At 43.1% G+C, this 25,724-nt stretch overlaps 1 protein-coding gene across 5 annotated transcripts in view; it reads right to left on the bottom strand.

Annotated features, from left to right (window-relative positions):
- LOC142106999 (testicular acid phosphatase homolog) overlaps positions 1–25,724 on the bottom strand; it is a 57,553-nt gene that overhangs the window by 12,062 nt on the left and 19,767 nt on the right. For all 5 annotated transcript variants that reach the window (XM_075190102.1, XM_075190101.1, XM_075190104.1 and 2 more), the window contains 2 exons: positions 11,378–11,473; positions 7,204–7,290 (listed from right to left, as the gene is read on the bottom strand). In XM_075190102.1, the coding sequence (XP_075046203.1) occupies positions 7,204–7,290; positions 11,378–11,473 (183 nt within the window). The remainder of the gene's footprint in view (positions 1–7,203; positions 7,291–11,377; positions 11,474–25,724) is intronic.

Raw genomic sequence — 25,724 nt, 5'->3', positions numbered from 1 at the left:
ATCCCCAGTCTCATGTCCCCCAAGCCTCTTCACCCGGGGGAGGACCATTCCCTGTCCCCTTTGATTGGCATCTTGCCAATTTAAAAGGTATGTTTGTGCGGCTAAGGTGGGCAATTGCCCCGTTCGCCCCCCCCTGGATCCGCCACTGCTACCAACAAGTCATGTTTTCAGGATTTCTGTTTGTAGAAACAGGTGGAACAAATACTGACCTTAAAAAAATAGATTAATTCACCTATGCATGATTAAAGAAATCCTAAAAACATGAACTGTTGGTAGCTCTTTCGGGCTGAGTTTGAGAACCTCTAAACTATTCCTTTTCTCTATGGAATCCCCACCCCATAATCGTGCACTTGCCCCTGAATCTAGTCTTTCCCTGATAAGAATACATTACTAATCACTGGATATCACTTACATACTTTTTACTACTGTCATTGTTTTGTTCAGCTACAACATCCTCGTCAAGATAAACGTGAAGACCTGTAATATGTACCCGTTGGCCACACAGTGAGCAATGAGGGTGGGATCAGTTCCTCTTGTTACTCATCAATTCCTGTTCCATGTTGTACAAAGCAATGCTGTGACTTCCCAGCAGCCTTATTGCTTAAATCAAACCCAATCTTCAAACGTTATTGTTTTTTTTTTTGCTAAGGATCTCTTTGGACCCTGTGAACCGGCAATACTCCAAAGCAAAATCCAAAACTGGACGGACTGGTTTGTTCAACTCAAATCTAGCTGCAGGGGAAGGAAACTCACATTACATGTGAAGACTGCTGTGAAGCGATAGAGGAAAGAGTTACTGTACTATGACAGCAAGTTTCTGAGTATAATACAGGTCACTGAGTACACATTGAAACATGCCCAAACCCTATGCACTCACTGATGGCACATGAGTAATCAGCCAGAAGTGCTCTCTGAGTACAGACTTCTCTGTTCTCTTGCTGGATTTTCTGGTGTCTCATATAAAACATATATAACTTAAAACAGAAACAGTCATGTAACACAATACATTATGTTGTACTTCCTGGTGATCAAAAAAAAAACCAATGTTCTACATTCTGCTAGACACTGTTGCTGTCACTGTCTATGGAAAGAGTAAACCCATAAGTAATAGTAACAGTGAATACTGTAACTATTAATGAATTAATGTAAACCATACTTGCCAACTCTCCCGGAATGTCCGGGAGACTCCCGCATTTCGGGTGAGTCTCACGGACTCCCGGGAGAGTGTGGCAATCTCCCGCATCTGCCCACTTCCTAGTGAAGTGGGCAGAATTAGATCCAAAATGCTGTGATTCTCTGGGAATCGCAGCATTTGGCCCGCCCCCCTGTTGTAAAATGACGCATTTTGCGTCATTACATCACGGGGGTGGGCCCAAAATGACGTGATTTTTGGATCCACGCCCCCCCCCCCCCCCCCCCCCCGCACGCCACCTGCCCCAGGGAGGCTCCCGGACACCAACTCCAGAAAGTTGGTAAGTATGAAGTAAACAGAAGAAGCATGTTCTTGATAAAATGATAAAACTCTAAAAATAATTAACTGTGGGCTTATTTAAAACAATCAAAAGGACTTATTTTAAGCTTATTTTTCTGATACCAAAAAATGTACGTCTATCAGTTCCATTCATAAGAGTCACATGACACCTAAAAATGTTTTGATTAACTTCAGAACTATAGCGAAAAGCAAATCATAGTAAAATATGATGATCAAATAACAATCAACGATCATGCAAGAAATGTCATTTTAATTGTGCACAATATACAAAAAAGATCGTCAACAGTTAAACTGAAGCCCCTAAAGAAACACTGATAGATTGCAGACATAGGTGGAATCAGCCGCAGGGGTGAAGCTACTACGAGACTCTAAGCTGGGTGGTGCCCGCCTCCCCCGTCAAATCCGCTGACAGTCGTGGGCAGAACTAGCAAACATGGCCCCGCTGAAAACCAGGAACAATAGGGTTGCGCTCTAATCCTCAATGCTGCAAGAACTGCACTAATCAAGGGTCTCCCTCCCTTAAAGCTAATAAATAAGAGTAATAGTTAGGCGCTCATTGACTCTTAGGCGTATATTTACTAAACTGCGGGTTTGGAGAAGTGAAGATGTTGCCTATAGCAACCAATCAGATTCTAGCTGTCATTTATTTAGTGCATTCTACAAAATGACAGCTAGAATCTGATTGGTTGCCGTAGGGAACATCTCCACTTTTTCAAACCCGCAGTTTAGTAAATCTAGCCCTAAATATTGGTTATATACGCACTCTAAGGTGCTGTTGTGATATAAACGCTATGAAGTTGGAGTGGTAATATTATATAGTCGTTGTATAGAATACCAACTGATAAATGTAACACAGATTTATTAAAAAAGACTAACTGACAAAAACCAATAAATCTTACACAATACTCATATCTATTAAAATGAAATTAAAATGGCAAAACCACATAAATCCCATATATTGTGTGAAACTCGTACATTGCTTAAACTACTAAATCATAAATACTAATATGACAATGAAACTGCGTACAATAAATATTAAAAACAAACAAACTTGTATGATTAATTGAAGACAAGTCCAGCCAATTGTCTCTCCAGTAATCAGTCTATCCAGCCAATGACTGACTTGTAATATACCAATGTATAGTTCCAAGTAAGTGAAACTTCATTGAGAGTGATGTAATATATCAATCGTCTACATAGGAGGAGAATAGTAATATTATTGTTCTACGTGTCAATTGATGATAGACAAGTCCTTCTCCAATAATATCTTCGATAAGTATGTGGCTAACAATCAGCAATATATTGATACTTGCGGTGAGTCGTTAGCCGGCCGGGTACCCAGCCGATGTTTGGATCGTGGAGATCGAGGATCACAATGGCCCCGCTGAGCAATGCTGCAATTCTTACTACCTTCCTACTTCACAAGAAGATCCTGCAGGATCTGGGAAGGTGGCTTACTCTTCCTGGTATCTGGGAGAACTCCCCAAAATTCATGAGTCTCCCGAACATTCCGGAAGAGCAGGCAAATATGCTCAACACTTTGCTAATTGACTTCCTCTTCCATCAGCGACTCGGGCACCCCACCAGTGACAGGAGGGGTACACACTCCTACTGGTGTTGCTCAGCCACCAGATACCCACTGACTGTAAGTGGCAATTACACACCAGTTGTAGGAAAGCAGTCGCTGTTACCACCAGTCTCCTGCACCTGCACCAGGAACCACTTGTTTCTGGGTACTGTGTGTAGCTGCTGCAGCATCTGTTTACTGGTGACTGTGGTTGGTTCCTCCTGTCTACCCTGGATCAGAACTGCAGTGTAGCTGCCAGAGCTGTGCCTCAGGGCACTGGGTTCAACACAGGACAGCCGGGAGATGGATTGTGTTAGATCTTATCAGTAGGTCACAGGAATTCAGCAGATAATCGGTGTCTGGCACGAAAAGAGCAGGATCTTTGGGAACAGTAGTGTTTATTGCTCAATAATAGCTTTTAAAGTTACACATCACTGAGAGGTGATGTTGATAGACACGCATACAGATGGTATACTGATAAAATACATACTTAACATGGGACTTTGCTGCCCTTTATACACAGTTCTTACACACAGGTTGGCAGGGGTAACCCTGCCCCCTGCCTCCTTAACCAGTCCAGGTTGATTTGTTTATCTTGCATGTGAATCATTTTGGAACATTACATACCTTCTTGTGGTGGTGATGTTCTTCCCCTTGTCCATGCTCAGCCCCCTCTCCAGCACTAAGTCTGGGCTGGGAGATTACATTTTTAAATCTCCCAGCCAAATTACTTCTTCTCACTTGGGTACCTGAGGAACATTGGCTCCAGGAGCTGAGGACCCAGATCTCGCAGCAGCAGACCTCTTTGGGCTCAGCTGTGCGGTTTTGCTCCCTGTGGCCAGCTCTACAAGGACGGCGTCCGGCGCTGCTGCTCTCCAGTCCCCACAAGGGGAACCAGGTTGCAGCAGCCCAAATACAGCTGGCCCCTATCTCATATTTGCTCCTGCAGGCTTCAAGCTACCCTATATAAAGATACAGGAGGGAAAGGAAGAGAAGTACTAGAACACGAGGACATGCACTGAAACTGGAGGGAAGTACTTTCAGAGGAAATTTGAGGAAAAACTGCTTCACAGAAAGGGTAGTAGATAAGTTGAATAGCCTCCCATCAGAGGTGGTAGAGGCTAATACAGTAGAGCAATTTAAAATTGTTTGGGATAGACATAAGGATATCCTTACAAAGAACTAATGATCAAATAGGGTTTGAGGTTACCATAGGTTAAAAAATGGGGCAATGGTTCTTATCTTATATTGCATCTACTGTTGTCTATATAGAAGGTGTCACTATGGGTAAACACTCTGCAAATGTTACTCATACTTGCCAACATTTCATTTTTTTTTTTTTCGGGAGCTGCTAGTAGGAGGTAGGCGTGTAGGGGGCGGGGCCCCCGAAAATAGCGTCGTTTAGCCCCGCCCCCGTTATGTAATGACGCAAATAGCGTCATTTTACAGTGGGGGGCGGGGCCAAACGCAGCAATTCCCGTTGAATCGTGGCGTTTGAACCGTATTCTGCCCACTTCTGGGCATCTGCCCAGAAGTGGGCAGAATACGGTTCAAACGCCGCGATTCAACGGGAATCGCTGCGTTTGGGAGATTGCCACACACTCTCGGGAGTCCGGGAGACTCACGCAAAATGCGGGAGTCTCCCGGACGTTCCGGGAGAGTTGACAAGTATGATGTTACTGCTGCCAGTAGGCTGGAGAAGTATGCACATTCCAATTCCTCCACAGTATCGGGAGGAGCTCCTGTACCTGAGCCGCAGGCGCCTCAGTCTTCCAAGGATTCGGTTCTGCCTGCAGATACTACTACTATCTTGCAGGAGGTCCTGAAAGTCATTACTGAGTCTGAAAAAAAAGGTAACAGATAAAACTGGAGGTGCAGGTTGAATTGTCGTTGATGCGGCAGGATTTTCAGAAGATCCGAGAGAGAGTGGCGGAGACGGAGGCCCACATTTCCATTCTTGAGGACACTACGGCTTTTTTTACCTCAGAAAGTCGCTGGCTTGGGAGGCTCAGATGGTGTCGGTTAAACTTAAACTATTAGATATGGAGGGCCGCCTCGGACGCAGCAATGTACGGCTGGTGGGTCTTCCTGAAAAGGCGGCGGGGGATGCTCCTGAAACCTTCTTAGAAAACTGGATGATCCAGACATTCGGCAGAGAGGAGTACGCGGCTCAGTTTGCAGTGGAGAGGGCACCCCGGATTCCAGCTCAGAGGCCGCCTCCTGGAGCGCCGCCACGTACTTTCATTGCTAAAGTGCTTCATTATAAGGATTGGGATGCTATTCTGCGCCTGGCTCGGATTAACGGCCCCTTAATGTACCAAACCCAAAGAGTGGCTGTATTTTTCAGATTTCTTGGTGGATGTACAAAAAAAACAGAGCTCAGTTCATACAGGTGAAGCTCTATTATTTTGCCTCTCAATGGGCAGATATTGACATATGGCTGCGGTCTCGGACGGGCTTGGACCTTCATAACTTCTTAGTATCAGTAACAGGATCTAGACATTTGTGGATGCAGTTCCTTTCAGCTGGTAGGAGGCTTAGGGGTGATCCTCCGTTGTTGACACAGGCTCTGAGGGTGTGGCGGCTCTCATTTCGGATTGGGGATGAATCTGCATATGATCCGTGTACTCCACTTTGGGATAATCTGGATTTCGGTGAAATTGTAAAAATGGGGGGAGCTGGAGCCTGGTGTATTTATAATATAGTACATATTGGGCAATTGTATGACAACGGGATACTGTGTTCTTTTGACCAACTACGAGTATTAAATTAACTGCCTAGGGGTTATTTTTTCAGATAGTCGCAGCTGAGGCATGCCCTGGCCTCGCATTTTCAGGGGGCCGCTCCAACTTTTAGTGCAGATCCTTTACGGGTACAGCTGTAAATGCTGTACCCGTCCATGTATTCAAGTTTGCTGGAAGAATCTGGTGCGGGTGGCTTGCCGAGAGTGCGAAGCCTTTGGGAAATTGACCTTGGGGAAATGGACGATAGGACATGGGATATTACGTTGAGCAGTCCGAGCCAGGTCATTGCTTCTGTCAAATTTCGTCAGGTCCAAGTTTTCCTTTTGCATAGGGTGTATTTTACCCCTCTCCGGCTCTATAAATTTAGTGGGGGTCAATTGGTTTTGTGTCCTAAGTGTGGTAGTGAGAGAGGGTACTTTTGGCATATGCTTTGGAGGTGCCCATCGGTTTCCTACTTCTGGAGGGAGGCGAGTGCTTGTCTGCCATTACGCCAGGATTATGTATATTTGGTTTGGGCTTGGACGAGAACATTCATAAGCTCATTAGACTGTTCATTAGTACTATACCTATGTTGGCAAAGGTGGTTATTGCAAGGAAGTGGATGACTCCGGAGGGTCCGGCTTTGAGAGATTGGATTGATCTCGTTAGGGACACAGTAGGTCATGAGCGATTTATGTACGACAGTAGGAACTTAGTTGCTAAATGTAAAATGATTTGGTATAGATGGAAATCTTTTGTTATGAAAAATAAGAAAAAAATGCAATAAAATTTTATCTGATATAAAAAACAAAACAAAATCTTGTTCAACGACGGAACAATGTTGTGCGGATTCTGCAGTGTGTATGCACTCAGGACCGGCAGTGTCCATGCATCTCTATGGAGTGTACAGAGTCCTGATCTTTTCAGCCGATGGTTATAACAGATGCAGAGCACAGATCTGATGGTAAATCATGTAGAACGTGTATAATGTGTACACATGACGACATTCAGTCGTTGGTAAAATTGTTAATGATATCATGATGGGAGAAGTTTTCTGAAGTGTGTTCCCAGCCTTAGAGTCACAGTTCAAAAGTGTTTGCAGCATCCGTCATTGAACACTCGTCCCATGATCTCTTGTATCTTTCTTTGGCTATGGCAGGTAAAGTCCCAAAACAAGTAACTACAATTAACAAAACATCATTTCTATGCTGCCTGCTGAACTGTACTTAGATATGTGACTAAATGGCTTATATATAAAATACAGTTCTCAATGTATTTGTGAACAGTATTTAATGGTTGACAGAATAATCTATAATCCATAGTTGCAGCCAATGTTAGGTTATGTGTCTATTCAACCTATCAAAATGAATGTTAAATTATTTATCAGAACATAATAAACATGGCAGAAAAGTGTCATTTACCTCCTCTTTCCTGTATGACGGGCTCAGGAACGTTTTATACCTCTTCCTCAGATATTGCCCCAGTTCATACTGTTGTCTGATGCCCACCTGGTAAACAGAAGATAGATTACATAGTGATAGTACTAATAAAATCTCAGTTGTGTCTGTCTGACATTTATACTGGTGAATACGCAGCAGTGATCCTTAACAAGGCATCTATAACCTCTGTCTAGGCTGGATTATCAGGTTCATGTTACTTATGTGAGATGATCTCATAAAGCTCTTATGCATTGTACTGTAGAACTCAAGGATGTCCTGCTACCGAGTTCATATTACATGATAAAGGATCAGACAAGCACAATATATAACTATTCTTGATAATACACACCTAGAAACTACAGAAATGTGATATCAATGAGTTATGTCATTACTGAATGATGATGTTCTATGTGATATGATGACACAGGCAGGATTGCAGATTTAATGGGTGAGTGGGTATGGTTAGCTGTGCAGGGGGTGTCCCTGTCAGGTGTTGAGTCAGGGCTGCCATCAGAAACTGTGGGGCCTAGTACAAATTAATCTGGCAGGGGTCCCCCTCCCTACAATACATGCCCCCCTCCCTCTTAACAATACATTCCCCCAATTCACTTACCTTGTTCTTCACGGCTTCCAGTCACTGATAGACTGGGAGACGCCACATTACTGAGGGATGCAGGTTCACGCTGGTCAGACTAGAGGGCTCGGACAGATGGAGGGGTCTGTCCAGGCCTCTAACAGCGGTACCGCTTGTACATCCCCGGATGGCAGCCCTGCCTTGAGGTATGGCCTAATTATATGTCTGGCTTTATTAACATTAAACTGGCCACAAATTCCTGGTAATATATTGTTATGGCTGTTTATTTAATTCCACTTTATATCAACAATTATGTTCTCTTTGCTCTGTAAAGGGACACAAGACCTTGCTCTCTGGAGATATGGATAACATCATCCAGCTACAATACAAGGCGCCATGGTGGTGCGAGACGCACGAGAGCTACGTTCTGCCCTCTCCTGGACATATCATCCGGCCCTCAAGGAGAAACTTCCAAGTCATAAATCCCGATGACCGCAAGTTTCTCCTTAGGAAGGCTGGATGTTGGTTTTACTGGCCCTTTATAATGGGTAGCGGATATGAATAGTATTATACAGTATAGGGACCCCATGATCAGGTGGTAAAGGTGTCTCTTTACTAATGCTGCTAAGGACATTTCACTGCAGCCCCAGCGTGTGACCGAGGATGCGTTCACCATGGATGTTAAATCATAGTTGCCTACTGTTCCGGAATGTCCGGGAGACTGACGGATTTTAATTCACGTCATTTTGGACCCGCCCTGCGACAAAATCGTTGTTTCTTCTGCGGGGCGGGGCCAAAATGAAGCAATTCCCCATGAATCACGTCATTTTGGTACCCGATGGGCAGGATGCGGGAGACTTACCTGCTCTCCCAGAAGTCCGGGAGACCTACCCGGACATTCCTGGAGAGTGGCAAAGTATGATTTATAGTTGGGGTAGGGCATGTCCTAGATCAACTTTCAGTGTAGAAATAAAGCTATCAAGTATTTGTGTGCTACATGAAATCACAGCCAGTATTTATCTTATGTGCAAAATAATAAACCAAATTGTACCCCTTGTATTGTAACATGGTTTGTCCAGGAGAAAATTTACTCCTTTTATCCCCCCCCTTACTTTCCTTAATGAATCAGCCCCAATAATGTCTTTCTTGTGGTCTCTTAGGGTTCCTACCAGACTTGTATCAGTAATTTTATTAGTATCTCTCCACACGACATGGTCTTTAGATGTTGAAAAACACCTAGGTTGTAAAACAACATCCACACTGATCTTGTGAAGGGAGATATTCAGCTGGGAGCAATCTGTCTAATAGCACTGGATCCACCAACGCGTTTCAATACTGAAGTATCTTTCTCAAGGAGAGAGAGCAGAGTTCCGTAGTTTCGTATTTAAAGTCAGCGACATCCAATCAGGTTCTAATTTGTTAAGAACAACCAAATAATGCCCAAATCAGTCCTGGACATATAAAACAAAACAGAAAACAGAACTACAAGAGAGGTAATGTTTTGGAAGTATGGGAAACAGACAGAAATAGATGTCTGCATCGCTCTGAATAAACCACATCCTCTCCTCTGAATCGCAGTTTCATACATTTACCCCCTGCTTTCCATTCTGTCTCAGTTCAATCATATTCTGTCTGTCATACTGTAAGTCATGGGGCCACTACCCAGATTGCTGGGGGATCCCGGGACCTTCTCCCTTCAGTCCTGTCACTCTCCCATCCCACACTCCTATTGTGCTCAGCTCATCCAAATATTGAATAATGCCAGGGAGTGCATTACATTTGCAAGGAATAGAAGAAATTAAGAGACAGTGGGCCTGATTCATTAAGGATCTTAACTTGAGAAACTTCTTATTTCAGTCTCCTGGACAAAACCATGTTACAATGCAAGGGGTGCAAATTAGTTTTCTGTTTTGCACATAAGTTAAACACTGACTGTTTTTTCATGTAGCACACAAATATCAACTATAAATCTCAGTCTACAAATAAGCTATCAAGTATTTGTGTGCTACATGAAAAAACAGTCAGCATTTAACTTATGTGCAAAACAGAATACTAATTTGCACCCCTTGCATTGTAACATAGTTTTGTCCAGGAGACTGAAATAAGAAGTTTCTCAAGTTAAGATCCTTAATGAATCAGGCCCATTGTCCTGAAACATTGCTTATAATACAACAAAAATGGGGGGGGGGGGGCATTCATTAAATACAGAAGAAAGGCACTTTAACCCATAGCAAAATAAAGTTACATTATTTGGACAAGTTCAGTGATGGCATAAGTGAGTTCCAAACAGCCGGATCTCACCTAATTTGGCCACTTGCGTGTGCTCCAGCCTGGTGGCAGGATTTTATGATTCCCGCGTGACTGCTGGGAGCCTGGCACAGGGTGGTTTGTGAAGCCCAGTTTTAAGAAAAAAGTTTTTTTTTTATTTCTGAATTTGGCCACGATATGTGAATTTATACACGTGATGTATAATTCTGTGCAGCTGTTTCAAACAGCCCACAGCACAATGAGTCAACCATAAAAAAAAACATTTTATAATAGTTTGTTATAAAACTATATACTCTTAGATAAAGACGTTTTCTGAACAGCTCTTACTGTGCACACCATTTATTAGTCGGTGATCTATGTGGTAATTATGATGTGCACTATATTATTACAAGACATTAGTGTAATGTGCTTGTATTAAGTATAGCAAGATTTAACCTGTCTGTCTGACCACTTGTCCTGCAGATGTTCTCTGTGCCGTGGTTACTTCCTCTATTTATGGATAAATGCATGCTACATAATGTATGAGTGTTCACATAATAAAATAGTGCAAGGTGTAGAAATGTTCTGCGATACAGTAACCAGATACTACCAGTCAGTTGTATAGTTTTAAGATAAATTACATTTCTGATTGGTTGCTAGGGGTTACAGTACATTTGTACACATGACACCATGGGCCTGATTCATTAAGGATCCCAACTTGAGAAACTTCTTATTTCAGTCTCCTGGACAAAACCATGTTACAATGCAAGGGGTGAAAATTAGTATTTTGTTTTGCACATAAGTTAAATAGTGACTGTTTTTTTCATGTAGCACACAAATATCAACTTTAAATTTAAGTGTACAAATAAGCTATCAAGTATTTGTGTGCTACATTAAAAAACAGTCAGTATTTATCTTATGTGCAAAATAGAATACTAATTTGCACCCCTTGCATTGTAACATGGTTTTGTCCAGGAGACTGAAATAAGAAGTTTCTCAAGTTAAGATCCTTAATGAATCAGGCCCCGTGCTATTAATTATGATGCATTGATTTAAACACAAGTCCTTTTGGACCACTAACATTATGAATGGTCTGGATATTTTTGTGCATATTTTTAAAAAAATGAACGCCCGATAACCTTGGAATGATAATCAGAGGCGCGGGGGGGGGGGGGGGTTAACTTTTTCAATATTTTACCAAAAAGGAACAGTTATAATTTAATAGAGATTTCTAAATTCATTTATGGTAAATGTCTGTTAATGTCATGTTCTGGATATGGGAAAGACTATTAATCTCTCCACAAGCTTTACTTTTTCTGACTTGTTTGCATGTACCTGGGTGAGCTGCTGGAGACCATTATCCCAAACCGTTTCTTTGTATGGGTCAGTCGGGTATATATCAATAGGGGAACGATCTCCATGGCGATAGACCTAAAATGACAAAGACAATTTCACCCATTAAATATAAGGTCATAGAAGCGTATGCCCCCTGACAACAGCCAGGTTTTTCAATATCTAGGGGTATATTTACTAAACTGCGGGTTTGAAAAAGTGGAGATGTTGCCCGTAGCAACCAGTCAGATTCTAGCTCTCATTTTGCAGAATGTACTAAATAAATGACAGCTAGAATCTGATTGGTTGCTACAGGCAACATCTCCACTTTTTCAAACCTGCAGTTTAGTAAAACTAGCCCCTAGGGCATATTCAATTGTCAGCGGAAACGCAGAAAATCCCGTGGTCCGCGCACTATTACCGTTATTACGGTATTATTGCGTGGAAAAACCGTTAATACAGTAATTTTCTCGCTGAATTTCAGCTCGCAGCTCCCTGAGCCGCGAGCTGAAATCCAGCTAACTTCTACTGTAATAACGGTAGTAATTTTTACGCGGCGGGACTTCTGGAGAATTGAATATGCCCCCTAGTGTCCAGATTTATCAAAGGGTGAAGAGCCCTATTGCCCGCTGAAACAATGGCTTGTCACATTGCCCTATACACCAAAGGGATTATGAGCCATCATTGAAACCTATTCACCAAGTATTGTAGCAGTACCAGTACCATCGTGATGCCTATTTTGGAAATACCCTCTCAAGGATAAAGCATTTTTTAATGCTGTAAAATTTAAATGTAATTTTATAAAAATAGTTTAAAAAAAGAAACAACTATATATGTGTTATATACTATTTAATTCTGTCTATATAGATTTGTTTCTTATAATTGTTTTTTTCAACTAACTAAACAAATCTGGGTTTTCAGTTCCCATGCAGGCAAGAGCTGGCAAGCATGCACAAAACGATGGAGACTGGCACAGTGAAGCATAAAAATTACTGTAAAACTTACTATTACATTCCTTGCCGGTATATTGCCCGGTATCACAGGGGTAGCAGAGTTACCTAAACTTTAATAAATAGACCCCACAGTGCCAACTTTTCATATAATTAACATGAGTTTATACAAATATTATTAACACTTGTATATTATAACAATATATTGTATCTACTGCTGTAAAATAAAAGTATATTTCAAGTCACCATGGAATTCTGTGACCTGTATAAAAGTGCTCAGCCTGAGGCCTTGGTGCTTTTATACGGTCATAGAAAACTTCAGTGACTTTCAATATACTTTTATTTTATGGTAGATCTTCAAGGAACTTTTCACACACAGCATTGTATATCTCCCAACAGTCCTAATTTTGGCGGGGACAGTCCTGAATAGTGAACCTCAAAAGGAGCAGAGTTTCTGCAGAAATGGGACTTTCATCTAAAAGTGTTTTGGGGAAAACCTGGGTGGGGTTTGTTGGGTGGTATGTACTGGGGTTGTAACTTGTCCAAAGATGTCAACAGCAGTAATAGGGGAATTTAATTCCCCCCAGAGTAGCGCAGCGCTAAACCTATTACTGTTATTACGGTAAATGTAACCCAGCTTTGTGCCGGCGTTGAAACGACCGTAATAACGTAATAGTGCGCAGGCCGCGTTACTTTTTGCAGTAATGCGGCCAATTGAATTCCCCCCATAGAGTGTTAGTGTTACCAGTATGAATACTACAGAGAGAAATTGTGCTTGAGTGTCCTTATTATATAAAAAAAATCACACAATAGGTACAGTCAATGGCGAAAATGCAGATACAGGTGTCATGGTAACCAGGTTAGCTGGGATGCTGGAGCAGGAAAGACTGATGGCCAGGTATAATAGAGGAAGCAGAAGACACTGGATAACCAGATACAAATGGTGAAGTTCAGATTCAGGTTGCCAGGTTTAGTCTGGAGGCACAAGGCACATGTTAGTCAAGAGACATGAGGCACTGCATGATCCACGGGAGAATCATGGCACATGGAACGTAAGGCAAGCCAGGGTCAGAAGCTGAGAGATCCACAAAATACCAAGGAGTAAGCAGGAGCAAGGTCAAAGGGGGCCAGGGTCTGGGCAGGGCCTGATTAAGGGTTCTGGCCGCCCTAGGCTAATACGGCCGCAGCGCCCCCCCCACCCCCCCCTCCTCCGAATATATAGGTGTATAGGAACTAGAGATGGGCGGGTCCGGTTCTCCGAGAACCGAACCCACCCGAACTTTGGGTATCCGAGTACCGAGCTGAGCAGCTCGGTACTCTCCCGCCCATTCCGAATCCAAATCGAGGCCGAACGTCATTGTGACGTCGTCGGATCTCGGGACTCGGTTCTCGCGATACTTCAACTTTATAAATACACGCCTCCACAGCAATCCATCGCCATTTGACAGAGGGAGAGAGCAGGGTGTAGTCATAGGCTAATTAGAGCAGGGACAGAGAATACCATATTGTTCTTGCAATTGCTCTAACCAAAATCGCTAGTGCAGAGAGGAGGATAGAGGTTTATTATTTTTTCTTCATATTTGGCACTCCCCAGCGCTTTTGGGGTGTCCCCCATAATTGTGCATTAATATTTCTGGCTGTCAAAAGTCATATCTGTCAGCAGTATCTACTAAATAATTTGTAGCACACCTCAGTGTTTTTGGGGTGTCCTCCCTAATTGTGCATTAATATTTCTGGCTGTCAAAAGTCATATCTGTCAGCAGTATCTACTCAATAATTTTTAGCACTCCTCAGTGTTTTTGGGGTGTCCTCCCTAATTGTGCATTAATATTTCTGGCTGTCAAAAGTCATATCTGTCAGCAGTATCTACTCAATAATTTTTAGCACTCCTCAGTGTTTTTGGGGTGTCCTCCCTAATTGTGCATTAATATTTCTGGCTGTCAAAAGTCATATCTGTCAGCAGTATCTACTCAATAATTTTTAGCACTCCTCAGTGTTTTTGGGGTGTCCTCCCTAATTGTGCATTAATATTTCTGGCTGTCAAAAGTCATATCTGTCAGCAGTATCTACTCAATAATTTTTAGCACTCCTCAGTGTTTTTGGGGTGTCCTCCCTAATTGTGCATTAATATTTCTGGCTGTCAAAAGTCATATCTGTCAGCAGTATCTACTCAATAATTTTTAGCACTCCTCAGTGTTTTTGGGGTGTCCTCCCTAATTGTGCATTAATATTTCTGGCTGTCAAAAGTCATATCTGTCAGCAGTATCTACTCAATAATTTTTAGCACTCCTCAGTGTTTTTGGGGTGTCCTCCCTAATTGTGCATTAATATTTCTGGCTGTCAAAAGTCATATCTGTCAGCAGTATCTACTCAATAATTTTTAGCACTCCTCAGTGTTTTTGGGGTGTCCTCCCTAATTGTGCATTAATATTTCTGGCTGTCAAAAGTCATATCTGTCAGCAGTATCTACTCAATAATTTTTAGCACTCCTCAGTGTTTTTGGGGTGTCCTCCCTAATTGTGCATTAATATTTCTGGCTGTCAAAAGTCATATCTGTCAGCAGTATCTACTCAATAATTTTTAGCACTCCTCAGTGTTTTTGGGGTGTCCTCCCTAATTGTGCATTAATATTTCTGGCTGTCAAAAGTCATATCTGTCAGCAGTATCTACTCAATAATTTTTAGCACTCCTCAGTGTTTTTGGGGTGTCCTCCCTAATTGTGCATTAATATTTCTGGCTGTCAAAAGTCATATCTGTCAGCAGTATCTACTCAATAATTTTTAGCACTCCTCAGTGTTTTTGGGGTGTCCTCCCTAATTGTGCATTAATATTTCTGGCTGTCAAAAGTCATATCTGTCAGCAGTATCTACTCAATAATTTTTAGCACTCCTCAGTGTTTTTGGGGTGTCCTCCCTAATTGTGCATTAATATTTCTGGCTGTCAAAAGTCATATCTGTCAGCAGTATCTACTCAATAATTTTTAGCACTCCTCAGTGTTTTTGGGGTGTCCTCCCTAATTGTGCATTAATATTTCTGGCTGTCAAAAGTCATATCTGTCAGCAGTATCTACTCAATAATTTTTAGCACTCCTCAGTGTTTTTGGGGTGTCCTCCCTAATTGTGCATTAATATTTCTGGCTGTCAAAAGTCATATCTGTCAGCAGTATCTACTCAATAATTTTTAGCACTCCTCAGTGTTTTTGGGGTGTCCTCCCTAATTGTGCATTAATATTTCTGGCTGTCAAAAGTCATATCTGTCAGCAGTATCTACTCAATAATTTTTAGCACTCCCCAGTGGTTTGCGCTCAGAATGGATTCAAAGCAGTCCACATATGATCTAAATGAGCAACCAGGTTCTGTCACCAGTCCTGATGTTAGTGTTCCCAGTACGTCATCTGGCCAAGGCGATGTCAAACAACAGAGTGTTTTCAAATTAGTGCAAAAAACAAAAACCAAAAAAAAATTTACTGTATTGAAGCGAAAAAGAAGTGTAACTGAGCAAAAGTTAAGTGACGATAAAAAAAAAATTGCAAGCATGCCATTCTACACACGCAGTGGCAAAGAGAGAATGAGGCCTTCACCTTTGGCTATTAGTGGCAGATCCCAAAAAGTTACCCAGGCTACAATTGGTGCACAACTACTGTTACGCGTCAAAGCTGAGCTGCAAGATACCAGTGAGGCATTACAGGAGAATATTTGCTCTGATTCACAAATGACAACAATCCCTGTGGAGAGTCCATCCAACAGTGGGATGTCTAATCGTGAGCATTCTGCTGATGTGTGCCTTAATAGCCCGAGTGTAGCCGGTGATACCCAAATTGAGGATGCCACTTTGGAATTAGAAGAGGATGAGGGGGAGATTTGTGTAGGCGACGAGGGCGCTAATGAGGATGTTGATGAGGATGAGGTTGTTTGTGTAAGTCCTGCACCAGTGGCAGCAGTTCTGGCACGTGACAAGAAAAAGGCCATTGTCATGCCTGGGCATAAAACAAAAAAATCCACTTCTTATGTGTGGAATTATTTCTCCCCAAATCCAGACAACAATTGTATAGCCATTTGTAGTGTATGTGAAGCCACAGTCAGTCGAGGGAGGGACCTTAACCATCTTGGAACCTCGTCTATGTTACGCCATTTAACGAGAGTTCATGGCAAAGTGTTGGGAAAAGCTGAAAGTTCTTCCCAAAAGAATCATCAGCTAAGACCCTCCGCTCACCGACATACCGACGGCTACAAAATACACCCACCACACCATCCTCATCAATATCCTCAGTAGCGCTCGGAGTTAGCCCGGCATCCCACTTAAGGCTGGATGACTCCGGCACTATTATTGATTCCTCTGAAGAAAGCGTTAGTCCTGCTGCTGCTGTTGCTGCTGCTGGGGGTGAATCGTCATCCCAGAGGCAGGTGAATAAAATGAGCAGTCCTACATTTCAGCAATTAACTGTGAAACAATCATTTGCGAGGGGAAGCAAATATGACAGCAGTCACCCAGTCGCCAAGCGAATCACAGACGCCATGGCTGCAATGTTAGTGTTAGATCTGCGTCCAATCTCCACAATAAACGCAGCTGGTTTTTCACAGTTAATTGAGGTTTTGTGTCCGCGTTACAGAATTCCATCGCGACACCATTTCTCCCGTAAAGCTATTCCACAACTATACCAAAAAGTGTGTAAAAATGTAGAGATTGCGCTGAAAAATGCCATTCTGCCCACTGTTCACTTAACCACAGATATGTGGACAAGTGGAAGTGGCCAAACCAAAGACTATATGACTGTGACAGCCCACTGGGTTGGTCATTCACCTTCACCAGCAGGAACAGCAGCAGCATGTACACCACTACGTAACATTTGTCACAGGCAGGCCACTCTTTGTATCACGGCTTCACTAACAGGCATACGGCTGACAATTTGTTACGCAAACTGAGAGATGTGATTGATGCATGGCTTATACCACTCGGACTCTCCCCAGGGTATGTCATTTCAGATAACGCCAACAATATAGTGCGAGCATTACAGCTGGGTGATTTCCAACATATTCCCTGTTTTGCTCACACCATCAACTTGGTGGTGCAGAGCTTCCTACGAAATAACCGTGAGGTGCAGGAGATGCTTTCGGTGGCCCGTAAATTTCAGGCCATTTCAGGCATTCAGCCACAGCATGTAGGAGATTACAGCAGCTCCAAGAGCAGTTTAACTTGCCCTGCCACCAACTTAAGCAAGAGGTGGTAACTCGGTGGAATTCCACCCTGTACATGCTTCAGAGGATGGAGGAACAGCGCAAAGCCATCCAAGCATATTGCACAAGTCATGACATTGGGAAAGGAGGGGGGATGTATTGTCACTCTTGCACAGTGGGGAATCCTTTCAGTGCTGTGCAAGGTGCTGAAAACCATTTGAAGTTGTGACATGTGAGGTCAGTGCAGACTCTGCTAGTTTGAGCCAAGTCATTCCTTTAATTAGACTATTGGAAAAGCAGCTTGAGAAAATGAAGGAGGAGCTGAAAGCAAGCAATTCAGCAAAGTATGTTGGCCTTGTCGATCAAGTACTTAATTCGCTTCACAATGATCCTCGAGTATTAAGATCTTGAACTCGGATCAGTACGTTTTGGCCACTGTGCTTGATCCAAGGTTTAAAACCTACATTGAGTCTTTACTTGTAAATGAGCGAGATGTGAACTTTTGCAAGGAGCTATTGCTCAGCAAGTTGGCCGCTGAACTGGGCCTCGGCTTGACGACGTGTCCTCCTTCACTTTCTCAAGCTGTTGCTCGTAAAAAATTTAATTTCCAAAAAAGAAGCAGGGAAGACACAGGGGGCAGACGAGAACAATTTAACATCTGGGCTGGTTTGAAGGATTTTTCAAAAAAATGTGTCACTTTGCCCATAACTCCATCCAATATGAGTATAAACATGCAGAAGGATGGTGGAGGATTACTTTCAAGAGGTAGTTGATATGGAAATGTCAGACAGTCCCTTTCCTTACTGGGAAGAAAAGCAGGCCATTTGGAAACCCATGTACAAACTTGCTTTGCAATACCTAAGCTGCCCACCCTCCAGTGTGTACTCTGAACGAGTGTTCAGCACAGCAGGGAACTTAGTCAGTGATCGCCGTAGAAGGTTACTTCCCAAAATGTGGAGAAAATGATGTTTATAAAAATGAACTACATCTTCCACGAGGAAGGCCTTCACCATCCAAGACATCCAAGCACTGACTGTTCTCTAATGGCGGATTCAAGCGGCGATGAATTGATAGTCTGTGATGATGACGTACACACTGATGAGGGTGAGGATGAAGCTGAAGATGATGCCGATAACATCTTTTTAAAACTTTCTATGTAAGTGTAGGGTGCAATCTACCCCCAAAGAGGAAAGGGACTTGTGGCATTTCCATATCACATACCATCTTGAAAGGCTGCTGTTAGGGCAATTTATCCTTAAGGGTAGGGTGTCATAGACAGAGTGACCCTAAACTGGCTTTGTCCATTTTTCATAATATTGTACAGTCTATAATGGCTGAATTTTTTAGTATTTTATACAAGTGGAGGGGGGCCTAGAGAGACAGAAACCAAACTGGCTTTCTCCATGTCAATTAATATTGTACAGTCTATAATGGCTGAATTTTTTGGTATTTTATACAAGTGGAGGGGGGCCTAGAGAGACAGAGTGACCCCAAACCTGTCTTTCTCCATGTCAATTAATATTGTACAGTCTATAATGGCTGAATTTTTTAGTATTTTATACAAGTGGAGGGGGGCCTAGAGAGACAGAAACCAAACTGGCTTTCTCCATGTCAATTAATATTGTACAGTCTATAATGGCTGAATTTTTGGTATTTATACAAGTGGAGGGGGGGCCTAGAGAGACAGAGTGACCCCAAACTGTCTTTCTCCATGTCAATTAATATTGTACAGTCTATAATGGCTGAATTTTTTAGTATTTTATACAAGTGGAGGGGGGCCTAGAGAGACAGAAACCAAACTGGCTTTCTCCATGTCAATTAATAGTGTACAGTCTATAATGGCTGAATTTTTTGGTATTTTATACAAGTGGAGGGGGGCCTAGAGAGACAGAGTGACCCCAAACTGTCTTTCTCCATGTCAATTAATATTGTACAGTCTATAATGGCTGAATTTTTTAGTATTTTATACAAGTGGAGGGGGGCCTAGAGAGACAGAAACCAAACTGGCTTTCTCCATGTCAATTAATATTGTACAGTCTATAATGGCTGAATTTTTTGGTATTTTATACAAGTGGAGGGGGCCTAGAGAGACAGAGTGACCCAAACTGTCTTTCTCCATGTCAATTAATATTGTACAGTCTATAATGGCTGAATTTTTTAGTATTTTATACAAGTGGAGGGGGGCCTAGAGAGACAGAAACCAAACTGGCTTTCTCCATGTCAATTAATATTGTACAGTCTATAATGGCTGAATATTTTGGTATTTTATACAAGTGGAGGGGGGCCTTGAGAGACAGAAACCAAACTGGCTTTTTTCCATTTCTTTACATATTTAACTATAAGTGTAGGGTGTAATATACATTCAAAGACGATGGCTGCATTGCCAATATGCATAGATGGGAGAGGAAGACAATCTGTTTTGTGTGTAGAATAGGCCTACCAACGAAGAATTAAACTGTTTTTTTGGATGATTTATTACCTCAACAATTAGATTACTTGTCTCTAAAACAGTTGGAGCACTAAATTGGGTTAATTTAGGCCCAAAAACATGGATTTTCCCAAAAATAGCAAAACAAAACCAAACAAAAACCAAAACCAAAACCAAAACACGCAATGGCGGTTTTGCAAAACCAAAACCAAAACCAAAACACGACGGTAATCCAGATCCAAAACCGAATCCAAAACCAAAACACGGGGGTCAGTGACCATCTCTAATAGGAACACTCCTGAATATGAATGTTCAGGTATATTCTCCAGCATTCAAATTTAGACAGATTGTGCCATTGTCTCTTACCTGTCCTTGCTCTTCTCTTCTTGCAACTTTGTTATCCTCTCGCTGGCTTCTGGAAAGTTGGCGTCCTTTTTTGAAAATGCAAAAATGTATTATAATGCAAACCCTGAATGATTAGGCCCTTTAGTTAAAACAAAACACTCCATTATGGCCAGCTAAAAGTATCCCATTGGACAGGCATATATAAGCAATATCTGAATATTTGTTGTCAATCAAATACAAACCTCTACCAGCCCCATCTCACTAATATTTAGTATTCTAGTGATTGCTGAGACCACCCATGTGACCACCACACAATCATGAGATTCTGCCCCCCAAAGCTGCTCTATTTTTTAAATATCCCCTGCAGCCATTTTCCTTAACCACAACCCCCCCCCCCCCCCGCACAGCCATTTTCCTTAACCCCTGCTGCAGCCATTTTCTTTACCTCCCACCCTGCATCCATCCCCCTTGCAGCTATTTTCCTTACCTCCACTCTGCTAGCTAGCTATTCCCCCCCCGTCACATCAAAACTCCCCCAGTCACATATATCAGCCCCCCTCCTCTGCCCTCCTTCATACATATCAACCTCTCTCCCTCCCTATAGATTTTCATGGCAGCCCCCCCCCTCCCACCCTATAGATTTGTATGACAGTCCCCCTCTCCCTCCCTATACATATGCATGACAGTCCCCCCTCTCCCTCCCTATACATATGCATGACAGTCCCCCCTCTCCCTCCCTATAGATATGCAGAGTAGTCCCCCCCCCCTCCCTATAGATATGCAGGGTAGTTCCCCCCCTCCCTATAGATATGCAGGGTAGTTCCCCCCCCTTCCTATAGATATGCAGGGCAGTTCCCCCTCCCTATAGATATGCAGGGCAGTTCCCCCCCTCCTTATAGATATGCAGGGCAGTTCCCCCCCCTCCCTATAGATATGCAGGGCAGTTCCCCCCCCCTCCCTATAGATATGCAGGGCAGTTCCCCCCCTCCTTATAGATATGCAGGGCAGTTTCCCCCCCTCCCTATAGATATGCAGGGCAGTCCCCCCCCCCTCCCTATAGATATGCTAGGCAGTTCCCCCCCTCCCTATAGATATGCAGGGCAGTTCCCCCCCCCTCCCTATAGATATGCAGGGCAGTTCCCCCCCCCTCCCTATAGATATGCAGGGCAGTTCCCTCCCTCCCTATAGATATGCAGGGCAGTTCCCCCTCCCTCCCTATAGATATGCAGGGCAGTTCCCCCCCCCCTCCCTATAGATATGCAGGGCAGTTCCCCCCCCCTCCCTATAGATATGCAGGGCAGTTCCCCCCCCTCCCTATAGATATGCAGGGCAGTTCCCCCCTCCTTATAGATATGCAGGGCAGTTCCCCCCCTCCCTATAGATATGCAGGGCAGTTCCCCCCCTCCCTATAGATATGCAGGGCAGTTCCCCCCCCTCCCTATAGATATGCAGGGCAGTTCCCCCCCCCCCTCCCTATAGATATGCAGGGCAGTTCCCCCCCCCCCCCTCCCTATAGATATGCAGGGCAGTTCCCCCCCCTCCCTATAGATATGCAGGGCAGTCCCCCATCCTCCCTATAGATATGCAGGGCAGTTCCCCCCTTCACTTACCTGTAGTTGTGCCAGCATCGCTCCTCTCCTCAGATCAGCAGATAGGAAGTGAAGACGTCCTGCTTCCTGTCTGCTGCACAGCAACAGGCAACCTGGCGATTGGCTGTGTGTTGCTAACCACTGACCACCAATGCTTTTGATCGTCGAGCCCTCCACCCCCCCCGTGGCGATCCCCAGCGGCGACCCCCCCTCCCCCACCCTGAAAAAAAAAATGAATGAAGAAAAAAAAAAATGTAAAAAAAAATAATTTTTTTTAAAAATTATTTTTTTTTTAAAAAAAAAAAAAAAAATACCCACAGTGCAGCGCCCCCCGGGACCCAGCGCCCCAGGCTGCAGCCTGGTCAGCCTAGTGGTTGATCAGGCCCTGGGTCTGGGTCACTATAAATGGTAGAAGACAATGGAAACAAAAGCCAGGGAGCAGTCAGGGTCCAAACAAGAGTTTCACAGAGATACCAGCAGCAACAAAGACAAACAAACTTGCACTGTCCTGTTGGAAAAGGCAGTCTTAAAAATATCAGCTACAGATGATCACGGCTTAGCCCCTTGCAGGCAAGGAGAAACTGTCCATGGTATAACACCAGCACCTCTGGTACCACAGAGTTACGGCAGGCCAAATTTAGACATAAAGACTGAGTCCTAACATAGAGACACTTTGTTAGGAAAATTGTGAATGGAGAAAAATACAGTCCCACACTCACGGGCATGAGCTGGTGTTCCCAATCTTGTGATAGCAGCGCCGAACACAATTGAGCATCCAGACGTACAATCATCAACGCGCATCTGAACATGTGTGAGAACATGTGCATCCAGGTACTAGCTGAAAAGTTGGTATTTATAGATGCCCGTTTGAATAATACTTTGCTTGTGCAGTGTGCTCTGAGTACTGCTGATCCTGGATACTCCTGACTAACTCCTATATAACTGACTTCCGGCTTGCATTACCATGTTATAACTGGTGCAGAGTTCCTGGCCTGTTGGGAAATCAAGTATTGAGGGATCAGAGTCCAGAGATGTCCAAACATGAGACCCACTGTTGAGCAGACATACAGAGACTGGAAGTGAAGAGGTGAGATGTCAGGAGACAAGAGAAGCTGAAGATGCATGACCAATACATTAGAGGTCAACAAACAAGAGAAGCTTTGGTCCATGAGCAAATCAAGTATAAGAGAAAGGGCAGTCAAGCAGAGGTCCAGTCCAGTAAAGAAGCTCAGGTGAACAAGCAATCCAATATAGGTCCATGATGGTAATATTAAATCCCAGCAAAGGTGTGTTGTCCATGATGTTTTTACATAGATACTCATAGGCAAACCGAGGGGGGGGTTTACTAGTGCCTGGAAACCCCCTCCAAGCCTGGGGCACTGTATAATTGAGGTGGCTGGACCCTGCTCCTGCTTCACATGGCTCTGCTTGAAAAGGGAGAGCTGCGTGCACCTAACAGTAGTGCACGCAGCATTGCCCATGTATATAATATAGCGATAGGAAGAGCTGGAGAGCGGCCAAGCACTGTCTAATATTATAGCCACGCCCCCATACATGCTGGTTACACCCACTGGTGGCGTGGAGTGGAAACCCCACTCTACAATTCCTGTGTTTGCCCCTGATACTGCACATGCATGAATGTCTGCCAGACATAGACCAGGCTTCTGGACACGTAGACCAGGCTTCTGGACAGAGAGGCACCCACACTCAACATTAAAAGCATTTATTGGATGTCCAATGTGCCCAAAAGAATATTACATCGGGTCACAGTTCTGTTTCTTTTAGTAACCAGTATTCTTCCATGCCTGTAGTCAGTGACTTCTGATGTAATATCACAAAGCAACTAGACGCTGTAATAGTTCTACAAACGCTGGGGTGTGAGTGCAAGTCATCACTAAAACAGAATCATGGTGAAGTTATACCTACCCTTTAAATGTGTTTCATAAGATTACATACAGTATATCACTATCCTCTGAAAGGTAAACTTAGCTGTGGGTGAGGTTTTGTTTGTTGTAATATATTAAATGTCCTGTTTAGGTTGAAGAAAGTTCAATTATGTCCTGTTTCACACAGGTCAGGTGAGGATTATTTATCAAGCATAAATTCAGGTATTAAATACAGCTTGTGTCATTACTTGCAAGATATTGAGTTGTAGTAAAATAAAACTACCAATTTACTTAGATTTATAGTTTTATATCTGTGTGTATTTAAACCAGTTTTTTAATGTGTTTAGAATGAACAGAATCTGCTTGGAGAACACAAGAAATATTAGATGGCCTCCACAGTGGCCATTTCACTTTGTGTGTGTGTGTGTGTTTCGTTGCAGAATGTGGCTCTTGTTGTCAGGGCTGCCATCAGGAACTGTGGGGCCCAGTATTAATTAATCTTTCTGCAGGCCCCTCCATACATTCCTCCTCTTCACTGTACATGTGACCCCCTCCCTCATCACAGTACATTCCCCCACTCCCTCATCACAGTACATTCCCCCACTCCCTCATCACAGTACATTCCCCCACTCCCTTATCACAGTAAAAGCTCCGTTCCCCCCCTCATCACATTAAATGTAACCCCTCTCCCCCCAATCAGAGTAAATGTTCTCCTCCCACCTCCCTCCATCCCATTAATTCAATTATCTGCGAAGTCCCATTAGAGCCTTGTATGATCAGACTACGTTGGACATTAGGGTAGAGGTGTGAGCGAAAATCAGCAATTTACACTACATTTATACGAATATCAGGAAAAACATGAAGAACGCAAGACTTCAATGGAACTTCGCAAGTAATTGAGTATTCTCCTTTAGTTTGAGGTTTTAAAAAAATATACTGTAGATCTACAATTCCAGATATTTTGGAGAATTTTTTTTAACTTTTGTATCAATTCGACAAACTAGTTTGAGCAACAATATGCAGGTGGTTTGAGCATCTATAGTCACAGGAGTAGGCTTTCTAATGGTACTGGTATATTGTGAGGATTGGAGTGTTGAGCTAGTCCATTGTGTGGGGTCACTGTAATGGTACAATGTGTGGAGACACTTCTTGGGTAAGCACAGTGGATTAGTGGCTAGCACTTCTGCCTTACAGCACTGGGGTCATAAGTTTGAATCCCAACCATGGCCTTATCTGTGTGGAGTTTGTATGTTCTCCCCGTGTTTGTGTGGGTTTCCTCCGGGTGCTCCGGTTTCCTCCCACACTCCAAAAACATACTGGTAGGTTAATTGCTAACAACTGCTAACAAATTGACTTTGTGTGTGTGTGTTAGGGAATTTAGACTATAAGCTTCAATGGGGCAGGGACTGATGTGATTGAGTTCTCTGTACAGCGCTGCGGAATTAGTGGCGCTATATAAATAGATGAGGATGATGATGATGAGGTTTAGGATCACTGCTAGGTTTTGCTGTTGGGTACAAGAGTATGTGTAAAAGTAACATAGTAGTGTTGGGATTGGTAAATGGGGCTCATTCACAAGAGGGGGTTGCATTTTGTCACCAAAGGCATCTCTTAAAACATTTGCCTTCTGTTTTTGTTGATCTATTATCTGGAAATTATTAAAGTAAGTACCATAGATTACTATGTTAAACAGCTTTGTCTGATGATCCATTTTTCATAGGGATCAGCATTTACTCAGTTCAGAGTATGGTTAGTAGAATGCATCGCAGACATAGGGATAATGTTAGATATTGCCTAGCACAAATGGATTTGACATTTCTTACTTCCTACATTTCTAAAGTCTTTCAGTGTTGGGGTGAAATAAATGACCTACGTTGTCATTCATCCTTAATTGTCAACTGTATACTGACTGCTTGATAGGACGTTAACAGTTAACCCAAATTATAAACAAGCTACAACTCAACATGAGGAACAAGTA

The sequence above is a fragment of the Mixophyes fleayi genome, chromosome 11 (genome assembly GCF_038048845.1).
Source record: "Mixophyes fleayi isolate aMixFle1 chromosome 11, aMixFle1.hap1, whole genome shotgun sequence".
Taxonomy (NCBI): domain Eukaryota; kingdom Metazoa; phylum Chordata; class Amphibia; order Anura; family Limnodynastidae; genus Mixophyes; species Mixophyes fleayi.
This window is presented reverse-complemented; position numbering and strand designations above follow the sequence as displayed.